Source organism: Aethalodelphis obliquidens, unplaced genomic scaffold (genome assembly GCF_003676395.1).
Source record: "Aethalodelphis obliquidens isolate GAN/ISIS:26980383/991018 unplaced genomic scaffold, ASM367639v1 scaffold15, whole genome shotgun sequence".
Lineage (NCBI taxonomy): Eukaryota > Metazoa > Chordata > Mammalia > Artiodactyla > Delphinidae > Aethalodelphis > Aethalodelphis obliquidens.
Window position 1 is genome coordinate 26,094,478 of NW_020837959.1, and position 20,629 is coordinate 26,115,106.

At 35.8% G+C, this 20,629-nt stretch overlaps 1 protein-coding gene across 3 annotated transcripts in view; it reads right to left on the reverse strand.

The window, feature by feature from the left end:
• Window positions 1-20,629, reverse strand: part of NDFIP2 (Nedd4 family interacting protein 2) — a 68,519-nt gene that overhangs the window by 8,001 nt on the left and 39,889 nt on the right. For all 3 annotated transcript variants that reach the window (XM_027116011.1, XM_027116010.1, XM_027116012.1), the window contains exons 3-6: window positions 20,157-20,290; window positions 13,954-14,047; window positions 5,916-6,040; window positions 904-970 (exon numbers count right to left, since the gene is read on the reverse strand). In XM_027116011.1, coding sequence (XP_026971812.1) covers window positions 904-970; window positions 5,916-6,040; window positions 13,954-14,047; window positions 20,157-20,290 — 420 coding nt within the window. The remainder of the gene's footprint in view (window positions 1-903; window positions 971-5,915; window positions 6,041-13,953; window positions 14,048-20,156; window positions 20,291-20,629) is intronic.

The window sequence follows — 20,629 nt, forward strand, 5'->3', positions numbered from 1 at the left end:
CACAACATTAGAATAATTTCATTATAATTATTAGAGAAACAATCTAGGATTTTTAGTGACCTTAACCGACCACTAAGATTTCGTTTCCCCAAAGATCCAAAAGATGCAACAGCAGGACTAAATATAAACTCAAGGAGAACACTGCCACCTACTGAAATGCTATTTTCTGGTATAATTATGTTACTAGAGAAATGTGGGCTCTTAAACCTAAAAAGAAACAAAATGTATTCTTCATGTCGGTAAATAAATTTGAAATGTGGATTACAGGTATCATGTGATTTTAAGATTAACTTAATTATCATATATCTAAAGAGGAAAACACAAGGGATTGGAAATCGGAAATCCATAAAATTCATCAATATTAATAAAAGACATGCCTTGTAAGAAGAAAACTCAACAGAAGTACTGTGATCATTAGGCATGAAGCCTTTCCTTATGCCTGACTGATTAATGATTAATGCAGGGTACACTTCCAAAGTGTAAAGAATGTTTCAATGATCCAAAAATAAAAGAATGGACAGAATATCCAACTATCCTCCTCTCAACACTTCCTACGATCATTAAAAGAAAATTATGCATGTATATTTTCCAAAATAAATGCTGAAGGTAACTATTTTTTAATCATTTTAGGATTTTCAAGTTTTGTAGGATTGACTTATCATTCAACCACTGATTCTTTAAATTGACAGGCTCTGAATTTTAAATCAGAAATCCAGAATGCTACATAGAATTATCTGAATAGCCAAGATGATATAAGTGTTTGGATATGAGAATTTTACAACAGAAAAAATTTTTTCCACATAAATTATAAAACAGTATATTTACATCTCATATTTTTAGGAAACATCAAAGTTAAACTAAATGCAAATTAGTCATACTGAAATGCATTAAGAATAAACTTACCAAGTACAAGAAATATCCACCAAAGCCAATACTGTCCATTGAAATATCCAGTAAAATAATCAGAAAACTGTGGAGTGAACATAAATATATGAACCGTATTTGTGTACCTAAATTTGAAAATCATAAGTCTTAGTTTCAGAATGATTTACCTCAAATAATCTTTAGCACTTAAAACAGCACAAAAAGAAAAACAGAAAAGAAAAAAATACTTAATGACATACACATATAATTATTTGAGAAAAAATAACAGCAAACACACTTACGCAAAATCTTTTAGAAACAAAAAATAGTTTCAAACTGCTTGTAAAGAAGAAAGATAAGTGCTATATATCTGAATCCAACATTTTCTCATTAAGGAGTTCACATGTCAGTTCTTTTTTCATAATCTCTCAAAGCCACAACTACCATCCCAAACGCACTACAGCAACCTGCTGCTTTAGATATTAACACCAAAAGCCACATTAGTTTAATCTTATCAGATGGGGATGTTCTGCTGACCTCTAAAAAGAAGAGCTTTTGACCTTCTATACACCCCCTACTGTTAATCACTGCCAAGAATACTAGGCACATAAAGACCCCCAACTCATTAGAGTCTTTTTATTTTCAAACTAGATGCTCCAGCATTCATTTCCCAACAGTGAGCTGAGAACAGCGAAATGAACCTTGAAGCGGCATTTCAACAGTTCCTATTAGTGGCCGTGGTAGACAGTTTATATTCTCTGTGAAGTGAGGATATGAACAGGCAGACGGAAGGCAGGGTTTGATGATATTGGACACAGGTATCTTTTCCTTGATTAGACTAGGGACATGATGATTTATTATCTTCGAAAAGTTTTCTTTTTGAATCAGTCTAATATTCCTGCTTATTTAATCTACTCTGTTTCCATTGGTCTCTGAACCGAATCTGATTTAACTAAAAATGAGTTTGTTAAATGCAGATTTGTCCTCAGATGTATCTATCTCCAACTTTATAGGTTATTATTTCCAACTATTCATTGGTAATTTCCATAAAAGCTTAAAAATCTTATAGGTGTGGTTATAACAAAAACGCTTACAAATTGTAATGTTACTAGTGAGGAAGTATTTCCACTAAAGGTTATCTAAATCTGTTTTTAAAAGCTTTTAAATTATTCTCACAGGAAGTATTTACAATATATGAACCATGATCTAAGTTCTCAGCTTAGAGTTTTAGAAATTACAAAGATTAGAGATTCCAGAGTACCATCATAGATGCAAATCCCACATACTCCTACACCTTTAAAATATGTACAATAAAGGGAGAACTAGAAAATTGTGGGAATATAGCTGGTAAAGTAGTAAAGCACTACACTACTTTTTAATCAAATGATTAATAATTAGAAATAAAAGGTTTTCATACAGGTTTTAGAGATTATAAGAACAAAAGGAATAAAGAACCTAAGCAATACATTTTTAACTTTCTAATTTTTAAATATATTTAAAAATATATTTCTAATATTTAAAATATATTTAATATATAATATTACCCGACAAGAGGCAACCAGAAAAGAACAATGTCATTCTTCACCAAAAATACGAACCTGCAGCTATTCTTTATTTATTCCCAAGTGAAGAATAGAATTACCTTCACTTTGAAGTCAAAGAGAAAAACTCACCATGTAAAAAGGATAAACTAATAAGCTTTGGGGCTCATTACTAAGTTGTCAAGTGTTTCAAAATACTAAAAGTCATAGGGCTGAGCCAAGCTGTGTTTTTGGTTTTTTTAAAATAACTAAATAACTCATGTTGACTGGTCAACCGCAGGCTGCAGAAATCAAATTTTGGAAAATAAATTAACCAACAATAAGAATTTATCTGATTTAAATTTGAAAAAAAAGAATTCATCTGATTTTATTTTATTAATATGACACCAGTATTTTATTGTTTACATCCTGTCTACTTTCTAAAAGACTTGTCAGTTTTTAATAAAATATATATGACTTTTAAAACAAATAACAGAAACATCAAAAGCCTTAAAAATAATATCAGAATCTGGGCTAAAGATATTTACACTAAATATGAGGTTCGCAGCAGCTCAGAAACAAAAAGAAAAGCAGCAGTTAATTTATAAATTGCTTATTATCTAATAAAAGGAAACACCAGGCTTTCAGGAGAAAACCTTTCTCTCAGCATCGAACTACAAGGGAAACTTATTGCCTTAAGCATTATAATAAAAGTCAAAGTACAGTGTTACAGAGGCAGTAGAGAATTAGGAGAACAGGCACTGAACTGAAATCAAGCTAGATTCAAATCCACATACAAACTGTGGGACACTGAGCAAGTTATTAGACTTTTTATTCTTAGTTTCATCATCAATAAAATGGCTGGCTTGTCTCCAGCATCACTGATACAGACAGGGTTAAAGAATTTAGTGCCTGTAATGAATTACGCCTGGAACATAGTAAGTACTCACTGAATGGTGGCTACTGTTATTTTATAACAAAAGATTTTTTTTTTTTGGTACGCGGGCCTCTCACTGTTGTGGCCTCTCCCACTGCGGAGCACAGGCTCCACACGCGCAGGCTCAGCGGCCATGGCTCATGAGCCCAGCCGCTCCGCGGCATGTGGGATCCTCGCGGACCGGGGCACGAACCCGTGTCCCCTGCATTGGCAGGCGGACTGTCAACCACTGCGCCACCAGGGAAGCCCTATAACAAAAGATTTTTTTTAATCCTTCTCTTATATCAATTCTCAATATACACTACAGGTATAATATTAACCTTAACTCAGTAAAGGTATTTTAAAAGGAAACTCAACAGTCCCAGTGATTAAACTTGACGCTCTTATATACCTTACAAAACGTTGAGAAACTCCAGTCTTTGAATTTAAGGTCCCCATCTTATCACACTGACTGGAATTGATTACTAGACAATCTAACCCCTTCTCAACCTGGGATTCTAAGAGAGAATTAGGCCCTGATATCCTAGAGGCAAAGGTTGCATATAATGCACTAATTTCTTTTTTATGAATGTAGAATGATACTAGCAATTCAATAACTTTAGGAGAATTGAGAAAATCAAATCATTTTCTGTGTTCTGTGACTTAGACAAGAAATCTCATTTGAATAATTGTAATTAATTTTATTACTAACATAACCAAGGTTGGACATTACCTAGTTCCAACTCTTTCGAGATTTTCTAGTAATAACTTCTGCAAAGGCAGGGGCTGTCTCTTTATCTCTGCATGCCCCATAATACCTACCAGATTTATGCTAATGGTGGGAACCCACTCTACATTTTTTAAATGAAATTGAAACAAGTAATTGCCAGGGGGGCAGTTCTTACAATGGCTCAGGTTTTAATCACCTTAGAAGAAGCCAGTCCACAGGTCCCACCAAGAATCAACTGTTTAATAACCAAATCCTATAATCTAGTCTGAACAGAGACAGGGTATGAGAAGATTACTGAAACCCTGGGAAGTAATAAAATAAGTTTAAAAATAATGAAGAAACACATAAAATTCAAAGTTTTAATATTTTTATAATGGGTAATTTTTTAAATCTATTTGACAATGTAGGTGCATAACTGAAGTGTGTGAAGCACTTAATAAAAGCCGACATATTAGTATATGATTCTACTGAAAATTTCAGGAGGACTTGACTCATTCAACTAGAAATCAATGTTTAAATATATATGATTTGTAGAAAGTATATATTTTATTAGTTGTATATAGCATTTAAATGTGTGGGTAACTTTTAAGAAGAGTTATTAATTAACAAAGCCACTTTCCTAGCCTTACCTAAAGAAATCAGGAGAAAAGCTTTGTAAAAAGGAGCCAAAAGGGGCCTTCAAGAGGCAAAGGAAAAGAGCTGGGGGAAGATTATGTTAACAATACTACTGCCTGTACAACGGGTACAAAAAATTATTCGGGGGCTAGAAAAGCTGTTGAGATAGGAGAAAGAAAAGGACTTCTTGTTATCTCCCTGCACACTACCTCGTAAATGATACGAGATAGACAGAGGGTGATTTCCAGGAACAACAGGAAAATGAGAAGAAAGGCTTAGAAGGAATGTAAAGGAAAAAAAGATGAGTTCTCATAACCACCTCAAAGGCCTGTACTGTACGTTTTTAGCTCTTAATGTTACCAAAAAAGAAAAAATAAAAATAAAAAAGAAACAGTGAGAAGATATTTAAGTCCATGATAATTTCACTAACCAATGGAAATTTTTATGTTTTAAAACTGATTTTAGGCAGACCTACACTATATCACAATAGTGGCAGCCATGATTTACTGAGCACATATACTTGTGCAGCAACTGAGCAAGGTACTCTCAATATGTCATGTTCATGCCTCACAAAAATACTGAATGGCAGCTATTATCAGCTTACCATGAAGAAACTAATGCTCAGAACAATTTAAAAACTTAAAGTTAGAACACTGATACACAAAAAGATGAGATTCAAACTCAGATTTATCTGATTTCAAAGTCCTTTCCACTTACTGAGGCTTCCCTGGTGGCGCAGTGGTTAAGAATCCGCCTGCCAATGCAGGGGACACGGGTTCGAGCCCTGGTCCGGGATGATCCCACATGCCGCAGAGCAACTAAGCCCGTGTGCCACAACTATTGAGCCTGCGCTCTAGAGCCAGTGAGCCACAACTACTGAGCCCACGCGACTAAAGCCCATGCTCCGCAACAAGAGAAGCCACCGCAAGGAGAAGCCCACGCACCGCAACAAAGAGTAGCCCCCACTCACCACAACTAGAGAAAGCCCTCAGGCAGCAACAAAGACCCAACGCAGCCAAAAATAAATTAATTAATTAAAAACAAACAAACAAACAAAACTTTCTTTCCACATACTAACAAGCTCTCATATAATACAGTCATAAAATGTCCACACCACAGAGATCACTATGATAGCTAAGGATAGAAGTTAAGAATAAGTCTCAAAATAATTGAGCTCATATACACAAAATGAACATTTGTGAACCACATAGGAAATTTTATGTATTTTAATTTTAGAGACAAAAGTGATAGAGGCTATCAAGACACTCACCCTGACAATAAGGATCCACTTGATCAATGAAAGGCCAAATCCACAGATGGCACCATACCTTCCAGCTATGGTATTGGTGATACAGAAGGATAAACAAAATCCAAGCCAGTTGAAAATAAATGCCACTGAAAGCAAGAGAAATAATTCTTTTAAAGACCACACTTTGGAAACAAATTAACAGAGACATAATATAAACACCAATAATACTTCATAACTCAATGGAAACAGCAGTTCTTTCTCTTAATTCTGTACTAATTAAGTCTTGTTTATAGACTATAGTTTACCTTTTGCAAATGTATTAGTTATTTACTATACATTAACAAGTGGGTAAGCTTGGTTTCTTGTCAGTTTGGTCAACAAGAATCAATACCTTACAGCTTATCACCAAAAGGTGAAACTGCATTTTTTTTTCTTTTATACATACATTTGTTATTGAAGCTGCATTTTTAAACCAGTTAAAAATTAGGTCACAATGTAGCTCCCATGTGATCCTACCCAAAAAGTCTAGCTAAGCCATCATCAGCCAGCCAAATTAAAAAGCAATATTAAAGATGAGCCGAATAAATTATAAACTATTGTTCCCAGAGCAGATACTGTTCATTGCCTTCTCTTCTTACCTAACAAAACCTGTTGTTCCCCTTCCCAGGAACCCACCGACCTCTAGAGCCTGTATTTTTAGGAAAGGCTGGACCCCATACTTAGCCCCCAAAGGTGAGTCCTGTCTGGGAAAATCACAGAAGGCCCAAATCCCTTGCCAGTGAATTTTTTTTTAATAGGACTTCTGAAAAACATTCTTAAAAACACAGCAAGGAGAGGGAAGATGGAATATAGGTAAAACAACAGTGGTTTTGAATTGATCATTGTTGAAGCTGGGAGATGGATACACAGATGTTTATTACACTCTTGTCTAGTTTGAGAATTTCTACAATGAAAGTTTTTTAAAAAGAATAGAAGAAAAGGCCCTTCTTCCACTGGGTATCACGTTTAACTGTAATGCCTGGAACTGCTGCAGGGAGCTTGCTATCAGCCTGAGGATTAAACCATCACTCCAAATAGTGGCGGAGTGAAGAAAACTGAAGTAAAGCAAAGCAGAGCCACAGCACTGATATGGTCTGTGCCTGAGGTCTGCTCATCCAGGGACTTCTTGTTTTGTGAGATAATCTCCTAACTATTTAAAACAGTTGAGTAAGGGTTTTCTATTTCTCATAGCAGAAACCATTCTGACATAGGTCCTTGAGATATAATCAGAGCACCTTATTTACGTCCAAGACAGAAACATCATCAAAATAATAATAGTAATAATAATAAAACTAAAGATCAGTTTGAACCTAAATCTGGTTCAGTGCCCAGCCTCTTACCCTAAATATCTCCAACCAAGCCTCAGGGAGAATAAAGTAAATTACCTAGAGAAATTCTAGTTTTTCAGAATTCTAAAGACAAAGAGGAAACATTTTAGGATAAGTTTAAATGAAATGGCTATTTCTTCGAAGTAATGCCCCTACTCCTGTTAATTTCTTCCTTCCTAATACTTTCTAGTCGCAGCTTTTTTGATCATTTATGGGAAACTGTACTATATGGTGTGATAGTCAGAAAAATCAATTTTGAAATAAGAGACTCGTGTTTGAGTCACATCGTACTCACTCACTAGATATATGACCTTGGACTCACTGCTGACTTCTGTTGAGCCACAGTCCTCTGATCTTTAAGTACCTACTTCACAAGATTGATAAGAGGATTAAGTGAGAATGTAAAGAGCTTAAGCATAGTACAGAAGCTGGCACACGGTGACGGCTAAAAAAATGCTAGCCATCATCACTACCCATACAAAATGATCTCTTCACATTACAGACTAGGTCCCAGCTTTCCTGCAAAACAATTTCAAGAGACACTACTATAAATAAAGCTTGTTTACTCTCTGCCGTACTGTACAACAGAGATAGGATATTTCCATCATTGTAGAATAATCTATTGCACATAGCCACTCTGTATCAAACTGGCTAATATTTGTGTTAGGTTAGGGAAAGCACATAACAAAAAATAATTTTATATCTATTTAAACTAAAGAATTTATATTACCAAACAGCAGTAGAGATTCCCAACTGGTTGCTACCTATGTGTTAATGACAGGCTGAGATATGTCTCTCCTCAGCCCTTAGGGCAGGCAGGTGAGGTCTGGGGCAGAGGACAGACTGCCACCAGTCCTGAGCACCTTACTCTTTTATCTCAGTGTGCTATAAACATTCTATCATTTTGCAAGCATGTCGTGTTGTTGAAACATAGGAGGCACTGATGGAGAAAACCCAAAACAGCAAAACATTCCAAAAGTGTATTTTCACCTGAGTATGTGTATGTTTAGCTTTGGGGAAAAAATAATTTAAACACTGTCCAATTTCTTCAAAATCAGATTTACCGATATCTATTATATGTATCATTGTAGCCAAAAGAGAAATAAGATTCAAAAGAACAAAAAAGTAGTTAATGAGCCACCATGTTTTCTTTATGCTCTCCGCCAGCAGTATGAATTCCTATAAATTGTGCTCATGTGATATAATTTGTTATAGGCTGAACTCTGTCCCCTCAAAATTCATAGATTAAAGCCCTGACCTCCAGTGTGACTGTATTTAGAGATAGTGCCTTTAGGGAGGTGGCTAAAATTAAATAAGGTTATAAGGGTGAAGCCCTAATACAATAGGATTGGTGTCCTTATAGGAAGAGGAATAGACACTAGAAAGCTCCCTCTCTCTGCACACATGTAGAGAAGAGGTCATGTGAGGACACCACAAGAAGACAGCCAACTGCAGGCCCAAAGAGAACCCTCACCAGAAACCAAATTTTCTGGCACCTTAATCTTGGACTTCTACCCTCCAGAACTGTGAGAAAATAAATTTTCATTGTTTAAGCCACCCAGACTGTGGTTTTTCGTTATGGCAGCCTGAATAGACAAATGCATAACTTAATCATCTTTAATTGGTTTAAGCACTAGGAAAACAGAGAAGTTGTGACTACTGAAGCATAAATAGATTCACTTTTTACGCCCCTTGGCCTACAAAATAGAAGTAAAGCTGAAGAGGTCTTTACAGTACAGAAAGAGCAAAGCATTCAATTCTGGATCCTCTAGGACATGTCTGTCTCAGTTGTCAAAAAAGAGAATTTAATAGATTGTACACTAAACCTTAAGTATGTAAAATCCATAAAAGAAATAATGTGTAGTAGAGGCAGGTGAACATATACATGCCTAAGAAAGAAGACAAGAACAGAAGGACAAGTTAAGACTGAGAACAGGTAGGCTCCACATAAAGTCACAAGCCAAGTAAGAAGCATAGCTGGGACTGGAGCATCCACGTCTTTTATGCCTATATCCAGTGATCTTTTCATTATATACACCTCCCACCTACCCAAAGAGGTTAGCAGAATAATCTAGAAAGCAATATTGTACACTGTAGTTTATCCATTAACTAGTAAGGCTACACTTTAAAATTTTCAATAGCCACAAGATACTTATAAATAATAAAGGGGAAAAGAGTAACTTCATAGTGAAGAAAGCTGGCGGACACTACCTTAACCTGACGAGAGTTAACATCACTAGTAATGAGACATATCTAGATCATTGTTTCTGATTTGATGTACTGAAAAGAACACATCATTTCTGTGGTATTCTTGAGGGGGAAAAAAGAAAAAAAAAGGAAAGAAATGCAAAACCTGAATCTAATCATGAGGAAACATGAGCTAAATCCAAACTGAAAGACATGCTGCAAAATAACTGACCAGTATTCTTCAGAAGAATCAAAGTTGTTATGAAACAAAGAAAGACTAAGAAACTGTTCCAGGTTGAGGCAGACTAAGGAAACACAGAAACTAATATAATGTGTAATCCTGAAATAGATCCTAGATCAAGAAAAGGACATCAGTGGGACAACTGGCAAAATGTGAATAAGGTCTACAAACTAGTTAGTAGTATTTTGTAACGTTAATTTCCTAATGTTGATCATTGGACTGAAGTTACATACGTTAACACTTGGAAAATGAAAGTTATATGGCAATTGTACTATTTTTGCAATTTTTTCCTAACTTTAAAATTATTTCAAAATGAAAAGTTTAAAAAGTTTTAAATTAAATTTTGATACTTGCTTTGAAAATAAACAAATGAGTATCATAAATGAATGAATACCAATATACTAACATTATGCACTTATTAAATTTTTTATCACAGAAAAATCCTCATTATATCTAAATGCACCAGGTTTCAAACACAGTAAGTTCCCAAAGAATAATCAGTTTCACTATACTTGATTCTGAACTGCATAAAGGCAAATTCCTATCTTATCCTCATGCAATTCTCTTTGTTTAAACTATCAGCCATTGAGAAAAACATAAAGCTAACAATTTATTAATTTTAAGACATTTCCACTAAATTATAAGCAATGAAATTACAAAATTATTTTTCTTATAAACAGAACAAATTCAATAAAATGTTCACAAATATTATGAGTTTCTTAAGGTGTAGTTATAATTCTTAGATGTCCCTCTTTTCTGGATTCACTTACAGTATGTGACCTCATCTAAAAACATAGCTTTACATGAACAGAATAAGTCATCAATGCATTGTTTTTCAATGTGTGGTGCCCAGATAACCCCTCTAAGAGCTGTCACTTTTATGACTCATCCATGGTAGGTACTTGAAAGAATTTACTGAATAAAGATGCTCAAGATCACTAATCATTGGGGAAATGCAAATTAAATCACAAAGAGATACTACCACACAACTATTAGATTTCTAATTTTTTTTTTTTTTCTGTGGTACCCGGGCCTCTCACTGTTGTGGCCTCTCCCGTTGCGGAGCACAGGCTCCGGACGCGCAGGCTCAGCGGCAATGGCTCACGGGCCCAGCCGCTCCGTGGAACGTACCCGTGTCCCCTGCATCGGCAGGCGGACTCTCAACCACTGCGCCACCAGGGAAGCCCTAGATTTCTAAAATTTTTAAAACTGTTAATACTAAATGCTGACAAGGATCAGACCAATAGGAACCTTCATTCACTGCTGGTAGGAATGCAGAACAGAACTGAAAGACAGTTTGGCAATTTCTTACAAATCAGAATTCACGTTTCAAAACACCTTTCTAATTCTTTTTAAAGTTACGTACAAGTAACTTAATATCTTTTAAATTATGTTTCTCTCAAGTCTAAAATGGGAATAACGCCGGTGATTAATTATTACTATAGCATGCTGACGTGAAGATTCACACACAGTACAAAAGGCTAAACCTTAGAAAAGTTTTCTAAACAGAATCCATTACATTTTTAAGCATTAGAGTTCAAGGTCATTTCCACAGAACGTCAATTATCCAACGAACCAAACCTTAATTTCTAGCTTTTAACTAACATATAACTGACTTCTATTCCATTCTTTTAGAGACAAAATCTCTTAAAAGTATGCTCAGATACAAGCACATAAGGCACACATAAGGCATTTTTCAGTGACACTTCAAGGAATTAGGAGAAGCAAAACATTATCAGAGGATACACACATTTCGTTCTTTACATTTTCTGAACATGGACAAGCAATTATCTCACCAAATTTACGCGTAAACTTTTTTTTAGGGTTACATGTGGTAAGAGACTGAATTGTAGACATTGAAAACAGAGAAGGAAAGAATTAAACCAACAGAAGGTTTTAACTGAAATATTCTTATTGATAATCACTGCAGTTTTATTTGCACAACTTGTATAACCTGAAATGCTTAAATTATAAACCACGCTAAAAAAAATCTATTTCCAGACCTTAGAGATAGACAATAGAACAGAACATAGACAATAGCTACTGGATAGTTTAGAGTTTGGAAAGTATAGCAAGTTGCAATTTGTAGAACAGCCACTAGATGGTAGTGACTACAAATAAATCTATGCTCATTAAAGCAAATAAACTGAAGTACTGGCCTACAGCCTACCCAAAGAAATGTATCAGGAAATGAAGGTGAAAAATAATTTATAATCTTATTCTTATAATACTGGTGCAGTATTTGTAGAACAGGAAGCATAAAGATATAAACTGTAGAAACATAATTTAGTAAAAATGTAATAAAAGGCAGGTAATTTACATTAATATATTAAATGTAAATATTTATATTCATATTAATTAATGTAGCACCAGTGGCCAAAAATAAGGTCAACCTTATTTTTGTGCCTAGGTTACTGTGCATTTACAACACTGGTGTATCAGTGAAATGCTGTCAGATCTAAAAAATAAAGATTGATAAGAAGATAGCATGGTTAAGTGAAATATAGAAATGGAGAGATAATAACTAAGCTCTGAGTCAAATAATTAGATGGTGGCAAATAACATGTTTTTATTGCTAAGAAACAGGTATTTATACTAACTACAAATAACTACAATAAATTTAAATTCTTTCTTTTTCCAATGAAGATTTCTTAAAAGACATAACCATGAAAGGAATTAATGTTTATGCTACTCTTTTTGTAAAGAAAATATGTGGGAAGCCTGTTATTAATATAAAGGGTTACCAGGTTGAACTTAAACTAAGAAAAAAATTAAAGTTCACTAGACTAACAGTACAAAACAGAGTTATTTGTAGCCAAAGTGTTCATTTCCTTTTCATCATACTTAACATCATATCTAACTACAAATTATAACTAAAACCACAAGACATAAATATTGCATATACAGGGAGCTTCTCTGGTGGCGCAGTGGTTGAGAGTCCGCCTGCCAATGCAGGGGACACGGGTTCGTGCCCCGGTCCGGGAAGATCCTGCATGCCGTGAAGCGGCTGGGCCCGTGGGCCATGGCCGCTGGGCCTGTGCGTCCGGAGCCTGTGCTCCGCAACGGGAGAGGCCACAACGGTGAGAGGCCCACGTACAACATAAAAAAAAAAAAAAAAAAAATTGCATATACATTAGCTGATTGCCAACCTGAATATAATTTAGTAAATCTGAAGAGAAAAATGTAACTGCCTGCCCATCCACACACACATTTCTGAGCGGTTCAACTACTATTCTTCAGTAGATGAAATGAAATAAGGAAAGGAAGCCAGAAACCATTTGAAAATGGAGGAAAAGGTAAGGGAATTTTCAGACTCAAAAGTAACTCAACTTAGGAAGTATGTATTTTCTATTTTGTCTATTTTTTTTTGTCTGTTATTAAAGTTGAATGTGGTACTTTACATAGGTAAGACATTCCTCAGTTCTAGCTTCAAAATTAACTCTACAGCTGAAATAAATTAAATCAGCATTCTATCAAAGAAGGTATGAAAGCCTGGTCATTTAACCAGGTTGAGGGCAGAAATTAACCCTACCATAATCTAATAAATGTACTTAGTTGAATACTGGGTTTCCAAAAATTATTTTATCAATTTAAACAGTTTGAGTGTCATAATATTATGTACTGAGTGTACTATGTGCCATTCCTGAGATAGGAACTGAAATAATGAAGACTCTAATGAAGTCTTTCCACAAGTAGCTTAAGTCTACTTTATAAAGTCAAATGTTAATTTAAGAATGTTGCAAAAAGTTAAAATTTTACGGTTTCTGGTCTTCTAATTACTCGCCATTCTGCACAAATAAGACAGAACTTCATACTCCTGTGTCTCAAATCACATTGTTCCAGTTCCCCAGAATATCTCCTTTTCCAACCGTCCTCCTGTTTAAAGACACTCAAGTGGAAGTCCTCTGCTCCAAAAGCAGAATTTATCATTTCATTATACATGCTCCTATAGCCCCAAATGGACATGCAGCATTTCACATACAAAATCATATTTAGCTTTAAATATGCTTATATATATATCTATACAGTCAGCATCTAGCATAATAACTGCAATACAAAGTTTCCTGATAAGTGTTTTAACAAATTCTAGGATTTGTATCATATGATCACAGCTAGTTGAATGTCAGGATCAATTTACATTTTAAACAAGGTAAGACACACACTGACAATATCTGCCTTCCCTCACTGTCTATGTTACTTTAAATACATACACAACCAATAAATGCAAACAAATAGTTTGGAAATAGTTTCAGTTTTCACTTACTGAAAAACGCCAGCATGAAAATCCCATCATTACCCACTCTGAGCTGGTCTGCATCACTGAAGTCATCTCTTGTTGGACACTCTTCCTCTTGAATCTGTAAAACATAAACTATTAGAATAGCTCACTAAACTATTGATAATTACAACTTTATTATCTTAAGTGTAAAGATAAAAATTTAAATAAAATCTAATGTCCTCAATGTACTGTATAGGCAAAATGAGATAATGAGTACAGTACCTGATACATAATAAGTACTCAAAAAACATTAGCAAGTATTAATTTTTCATGGGCACCCCTAAAAAGAGTAACTTTAAAAGTAAACACAAAAAAAAGATAAAAATTGAATAACATCGAATTAATGAAAATGACATCACAAAAGATTGATGTGACACTGCTGCATCAGTGTCAAATGGAAAGAGGATTTTTCATAATCAGTGGTGAACTCTAAATTGGTACAAACTCTATGGTTGGCAATTTGGCAATATTTATCAAAAATTAAAACGTACACATCCTCCGGCACAGTAATTCCAGCTCATGAAATATACTTATAAGAAATGATGTATTACAGATAATTCACTGCAGCAATGTTAATAAGAGCAAAAACTTAGACACAATCTAAATGCCCATCAATAGTGGGCAACTGTCAGGAGATAATTCTCTGTGAGTCTTTCATGTTTCTACATGTCTCCCAGGTAGAGGCATTGGCTACCTTTTTTCTGTATTATCTTTTCAAGGATGTTTATATAGTAGATGGCTTTGGGAGGGAGAAATAGTATCTCTCTCCAGAGCAGAGATGTAGGCATGCTTATTGGCCATTAGAAAATATTGGGTTCCCCTGAACTCAGAGTTCCACACTGCGAGCAGAGGCATCGCTTGGCCCTCTCTGAGTTGCCCTGCAGGACCTGAGGCTCAGGAAACTGCCATGAGAAAATGCTAATACCCTGGCTACTACTACTGCTGTGAATAATAAAGTTTCTGTCTCTGACCCAGCAGTCCTGTGTCTTCTGTAAGCATCCACAAAACTGTGACAAGCTAATCAGTTACCTCGCAAGTAGGCTAAAATCTCAGACCGTTTATAATTCTTGAGATCAATGAAATAAATTATTGTATATCTAAAACAATGAAATTCAAAAAGCAATGTAAAGATTTAAAAATAAATTACAATCTCCAAAATATATTAAGTGAAAATCATTTATATAGTACAATACTTTTGTGTACAAAAATAATATACAAACACATTACTGTAGTTGCTTATAAATGTCGAGAAACTTCTCTGGAAGCACGTACAAAGTCTGTTATCACTAATTGCCTCCAATATTCAACAAATATTGATAGAATACCCATTCTACATAAGACTTTGCTTCCTGGTACTTGGGATATATGAATGTATGTAAAACAAAGATGCTTGCCTTTCTGAAGCCTATATCCCAGTGAGGGGAGCTGGACAATAAATAAAGACATAATAAATAAGTTACTTTTACAAAAGGTATATAAATGCTCTGCAAAAAATAAAAAGTAAGGAAAGGATGTTTAGGAAAAAAAAAATGTAAGGAAAGGATGTTTAGAATGTTTAGTAAGGGCTACAGTTTTCAATATGGTGGTCGCATAAGCCTCATTAAGGTGACACTGAGCAAAGAACTAAAGGAGAGGTAAGAGAGTCAGCCATGCAGATATCTCATAGAGGAGTGTTTTAGGCAGAGGGATAAGCCAGTGCCAAGTTCCTAAGAGAGAATCAGACCTGGCATGTTACAAAAATAGTAAGGAGGCTAACATGGTTGAAACCACAGTGAATAAGAGAGAAAACAGGAAGAAATAAAGCCAGAGTCCACTAAAGGACCCTGGATTTTACTGAGTGAACTGGGAGGTCTTACAGAGTTTTGATCAAATGATTGACATGACCTGATTTACAAACTCACTATCTCCATGTTACATATACATAACCTCAGTTGGGTGTTAATTTTCAATTTTGTGTTAGTACACACTGAGGCTCAGAGAAGCTCAGTGCCTTGCCCAAAATCACATAATTAGTTAGGTCAAGGCAGGACTTAAATCCAGGATACCAATGTTCTTTCCATGCGATCATGGTAGTCTCACTACATATATTGCTTTTCTGAAAGAAAAAGACTTTCAGGGACTTCCCTGGTGGCGCAGTGGTTAAGAATCCGCCTGCCAATGCAGGGGACACGGGTTCGAGCCCTGGTCCAGGAAGATCCCACATGCCGCAGAGCAACTAAGCCCATGCGCCACAACTACTGAAGCCCCCGGCGTGCCTAGAACCTGTGCTCCGCAGCAAGAGAAGCCATTGCAGTGAGAAGCCCGCGTACTCCAACGAAGAGCAGCCCCTGCTCGCTGCAACTAGAGAAAGCCTGCGTGCAGCGATGAAGACCCAACGCAGGCAAAAATAAATAAATAATTATATTTAAAAAAAAAAAAAAGACTTTCAAAACCATATTGCTCATTATTTAGGCAAAAAGATCCCTTCAACTCTGCAATCATATATCCTTATGGTCTTATGGTCAATTTAATAACTGGCAATGATTAAATACATATTAATGAATTTTTATATCATTTCAAGTTAATTCAAGAAATAAACATTAAAGCACAGTAGAAGGCCAAAAAAACACTGTCAATATGATGACAAGAATATAAAATTTCATACTCTTTTTGAAACACCAGTCCAAGAGATTTTATCATAGGACATCACTTTTTTTTCTTTTTTTTAAATTTATTTATTTCTATTTTTATTTTTGGCTGCATTGGGTCTTTGTTGCTGTGTGCGGGCTTTTCTCTAGTTGCGGCGAGCAGGGCTACTCTTTGTTGCGGTGCGCGGGCTTATCATTGGGTGGCTTCTCTTGTTGCAGAGCACAGGCTCTAGGTGCGCGGGCTTCAGTAGTTGTGGCACTCGGGCTCAGTAGTTGTGGCTCGTGGGCTCTAGAGAGCAGGCTCAGTAGTTGTGGTGCACAGGCTTAGTTGCTCCACGGCATGTGGGATCTTCCTGGACCAGGGCTCGAACCCGTGTCCGCTGCATTGGCAGGTGGACTCCCAACCACTGCACCACCAGGGAAGCCCAGGACATCATTTTTAAAAAGATAGAAGACATGTGCACAAAGATGTCCTTTACAACATTAACACTGGAAAACACAAACACTCTTGAAAAGAATCTAATTGTTCACTAGAGAGGAATGGCCACTATATTATAGTATATTGATTCCATGGAATTTCACTCAACCATTAACATAACAGAAAAATATTTACATAAAATGCTTAAAAAATAAAAGATAGTAGCTATGCAATAATTTCAATTACATTAAACACGGACTTATAAACCCTAAAATTGGTAAAAAAAAAAAAATTAAAACGAAGAGCTTTAATAGGACAACAGTCGTATTTTTCTTTCTAATTTCCCACAGTGGCTAATTTAAAGAAAGCATTCATTAACTTCATTAACTGTTATTTATTAAACACCAAGGATGTGCCAGATAATAGCAAGGTGCTAGAAATGTAAACACAAGGTCGTCTTGGAGTTGTTCACAATTTATCAAGTGCTAGCTTTTACATTAAAAGACAAGTTACTGACACACAATTTTAAACAAGGTACAAAAAAATGAACACTATCCACTATATATGGTCATAATATGAGACTAAGTGACAAGCCATGTTCTAAAAGTTTTATAAAGTGAATCATGTGAAACAAATATTTTTCAGAGAAATATTAAAAATGGGCAATACATTTCAGTAGATCAATGAGTCATCACATAATCATACCTGCAACCCTACTCATGAGAAATACGAAATAGTAGAAAACAGTATTGTTTCCAAGTCTCCAGGCTACCTACATTCCCCCGAAGAGACTGGATTTAAGAAATAAACTTTCAGCTCATCCAGCTGAGATTCATTTACAACTGAATGTACTCAAGTGCTAATCAGACCAGTTTTTTATCTGAATCAGGTATAGAAATTCATACTGAATGACACTTTGCAGAAAGAGGGTGCTGGAGCACTGGGATAGAAAGGGACGACTTTGAAAGATTTTTTTACAAGGACCTAAGTTATAAGTTAGTCTCTTCATACAACTCTGTTTTTGCTTTCCATAAAATTTTCCACAATTCTCACAAGCTAGAGTTACAATGGTATCGGAAATGGGTAAAAACAGAAAACTTTTCTTTATGGACATATTCCAGCTCAGGCTTGGAATCACATTACTTTCTAAAAACAAGACACTGGAAATGATGAAGAGTTTTTAATAGTAACACTTCAGAGTTTTCTTTCCAAAAGGTAAAGTCACCTTTTTCCTTACCTCAAAGCACAGAGAACAAGACTTAATGCTTCCTACTTTCTCTTTAGAATTCTATCCAACTGTGTAGAAGTTAGGGCAATAGAGGGCCCAAGGCCCTAAACATCCTTTAAGGACCTTTACCATTTCCAAAGTCCCTAGAAAAACACTCCCTGAGAAAAGGAGTTACTGTCCTACTTCACTGAGAGTGAGTGCATGTAAATATAATGCATGTACAAACACACATGCACTAATAAAAACTCCACACCTTAATAGATCTATCCTCCTTCTCCATAATTCTCCCCTCCCAACATCAAAAATCCTTATTGACTGAGCTATATTTATGCCACTGTCTTAACAGAAACTTACTTCCCCCTCAGAAGGAAAAGAAATCAATAATAGGGGCTTCCCTGGTGCAGGGGTGCAGTGGTTAAGAATCCGCCTGCCAATGGAGGAGACACAGGTTCGAGTCCTGGTCCGGGAAGATCCCACATGCCGCGAAGCAACTAAGCCTGCGTGCCACAACTACTGAGCCTGAGCTCTAGAGCCCACGAGCCACAACTACTGAGCCCGTGTGCCACAACTATTGAAATCCGCACGTCTAGAACACGTGCTCTGCAACAAGAGAAGCTGGCGCACTGCACTGAAGAGGGGCCCCCGCTCGCCACAACTAGGGAGAAGCCCACAAGCAGCAACAAAGACCCAACACAGCCAAAAATAAAACAATTAATTAATTAATTTTTTAAAATCAATAATAAATTTGAGGTTTACTACCTTTACTTATGTGCTCAAAACTATTTATGATGACGTTTAACTCTGTGTGTGTTGGAGGATGTGAGTGGGAGCAGGTCTGAAGAGGGTTGTGGCTGATGAAAGAAACCTGTACAGGAAAAATGCTTACCCATCAAATAATCTACGTGCTGGGCTCTGGCCTGATGGCAGCAGGACAAGAATGCTATACATACAAGCACCTTCTTCTCCCTTTTCCCCTCACCTAATTCTAGCTTTCCTGTGTCACATGATATTTCTGTGTCTTTTTCCTGAACAAAATGGGGTTAACCCAGAATCTGACATCTCTAAAGACTAAAGCAAGAAATAAAGGTAACAAACTCTAGTCCTGTTCGCAGTCACATTAAAATGTAAATAATTTCTACCTTTTACCTGACTGAAGAATAGCATACATACATCTCATTGATTCTCCATTACTGAGACAGCCACTCCTTTTACCAGAACAGGAAATAACACACATAGTGTATCACTGACTCTATTACTAAGACAGGGAGAACAAAGGGCAGTGGAATCCTTGACCATCATTCCCAAATTCTAGGGTGGCATGTGTTCAACGGTCAAAAAAAAAAAAAGTGAATTGACAAACATAATTTTGTAGGCCTGGTAACTTCCTTCTTTGTGTCTTTAACCCACCTTGAGTTCATTCATAGAGTCACGAAACTGGCTATGCTAATATATAAAAAATGAATAGAAAAAAATGATCTATAATTATAGTTATGGACCACAGAATCTAAACTATATAAGAAGGGAAATAAGGACATTGAAGACACTTCATTGACAGTGAAGAGGTCAACGGGGTGGGGGTAACTTGAATGAGGAGTCGGAAGTATGGGGGGTGAAGGTTAGTGCATGAGATGCCTGAAATCAAGACTTAGGAAATGATAAATTATTGGTAAAGATTCCACCTAGGATGACCAGGGTGGGTGCAGGAGAAGACCAATAGAAATAGAAATCGAATGAGAAGGTCAAGGAATGCAGAAGGTAAATTTAAATAGGAGAGTGCCAAAAAGTGATGACACAAATAAGTAGTAGTAAATACTAAAAAAACTACAAGCACAAAGAACTACTTTTGATATTACTGAATATACAGATCAATTAACACAAATAATATTCTCAGAAGGAAATGATAACATTGCCTTACTCTTTGAGATGTTTCTGCTGCTGCAGCTGCCATTGCAGCAGCTTTGGCCTTCTCAGCTTCATCATACGTAGGAAGAGAGGTAGCAACACTGTAAGGAGGTGGCACAGGATAAAACTCACTGTAAACTTCTGTATCTGAAGAAAAGGATTTTTAAAAAAGATAACCATTAAAACAAACTAATATTATGTTTATAGCCAGAACATAATTTAATAAGTTACAGAACGCCACTAAAGACTATCACTATTTGTAGTTCTATGTTATAAGCTATATAACATATAAATTACTACTACAATGTATATATTATTTTAGTCCTATATTTATTATCAAGAGAAAGAACTGACAAATGTCATCTAACGGCTGATATACCAAACAAGAACATCAAGAATGAGACTCTGAAAATGTGGGCAACACAAAGGAGGTAAACTCACCTCACCATATATGAGCATTCTCTATGTTCCTACTGCTATGCTCAA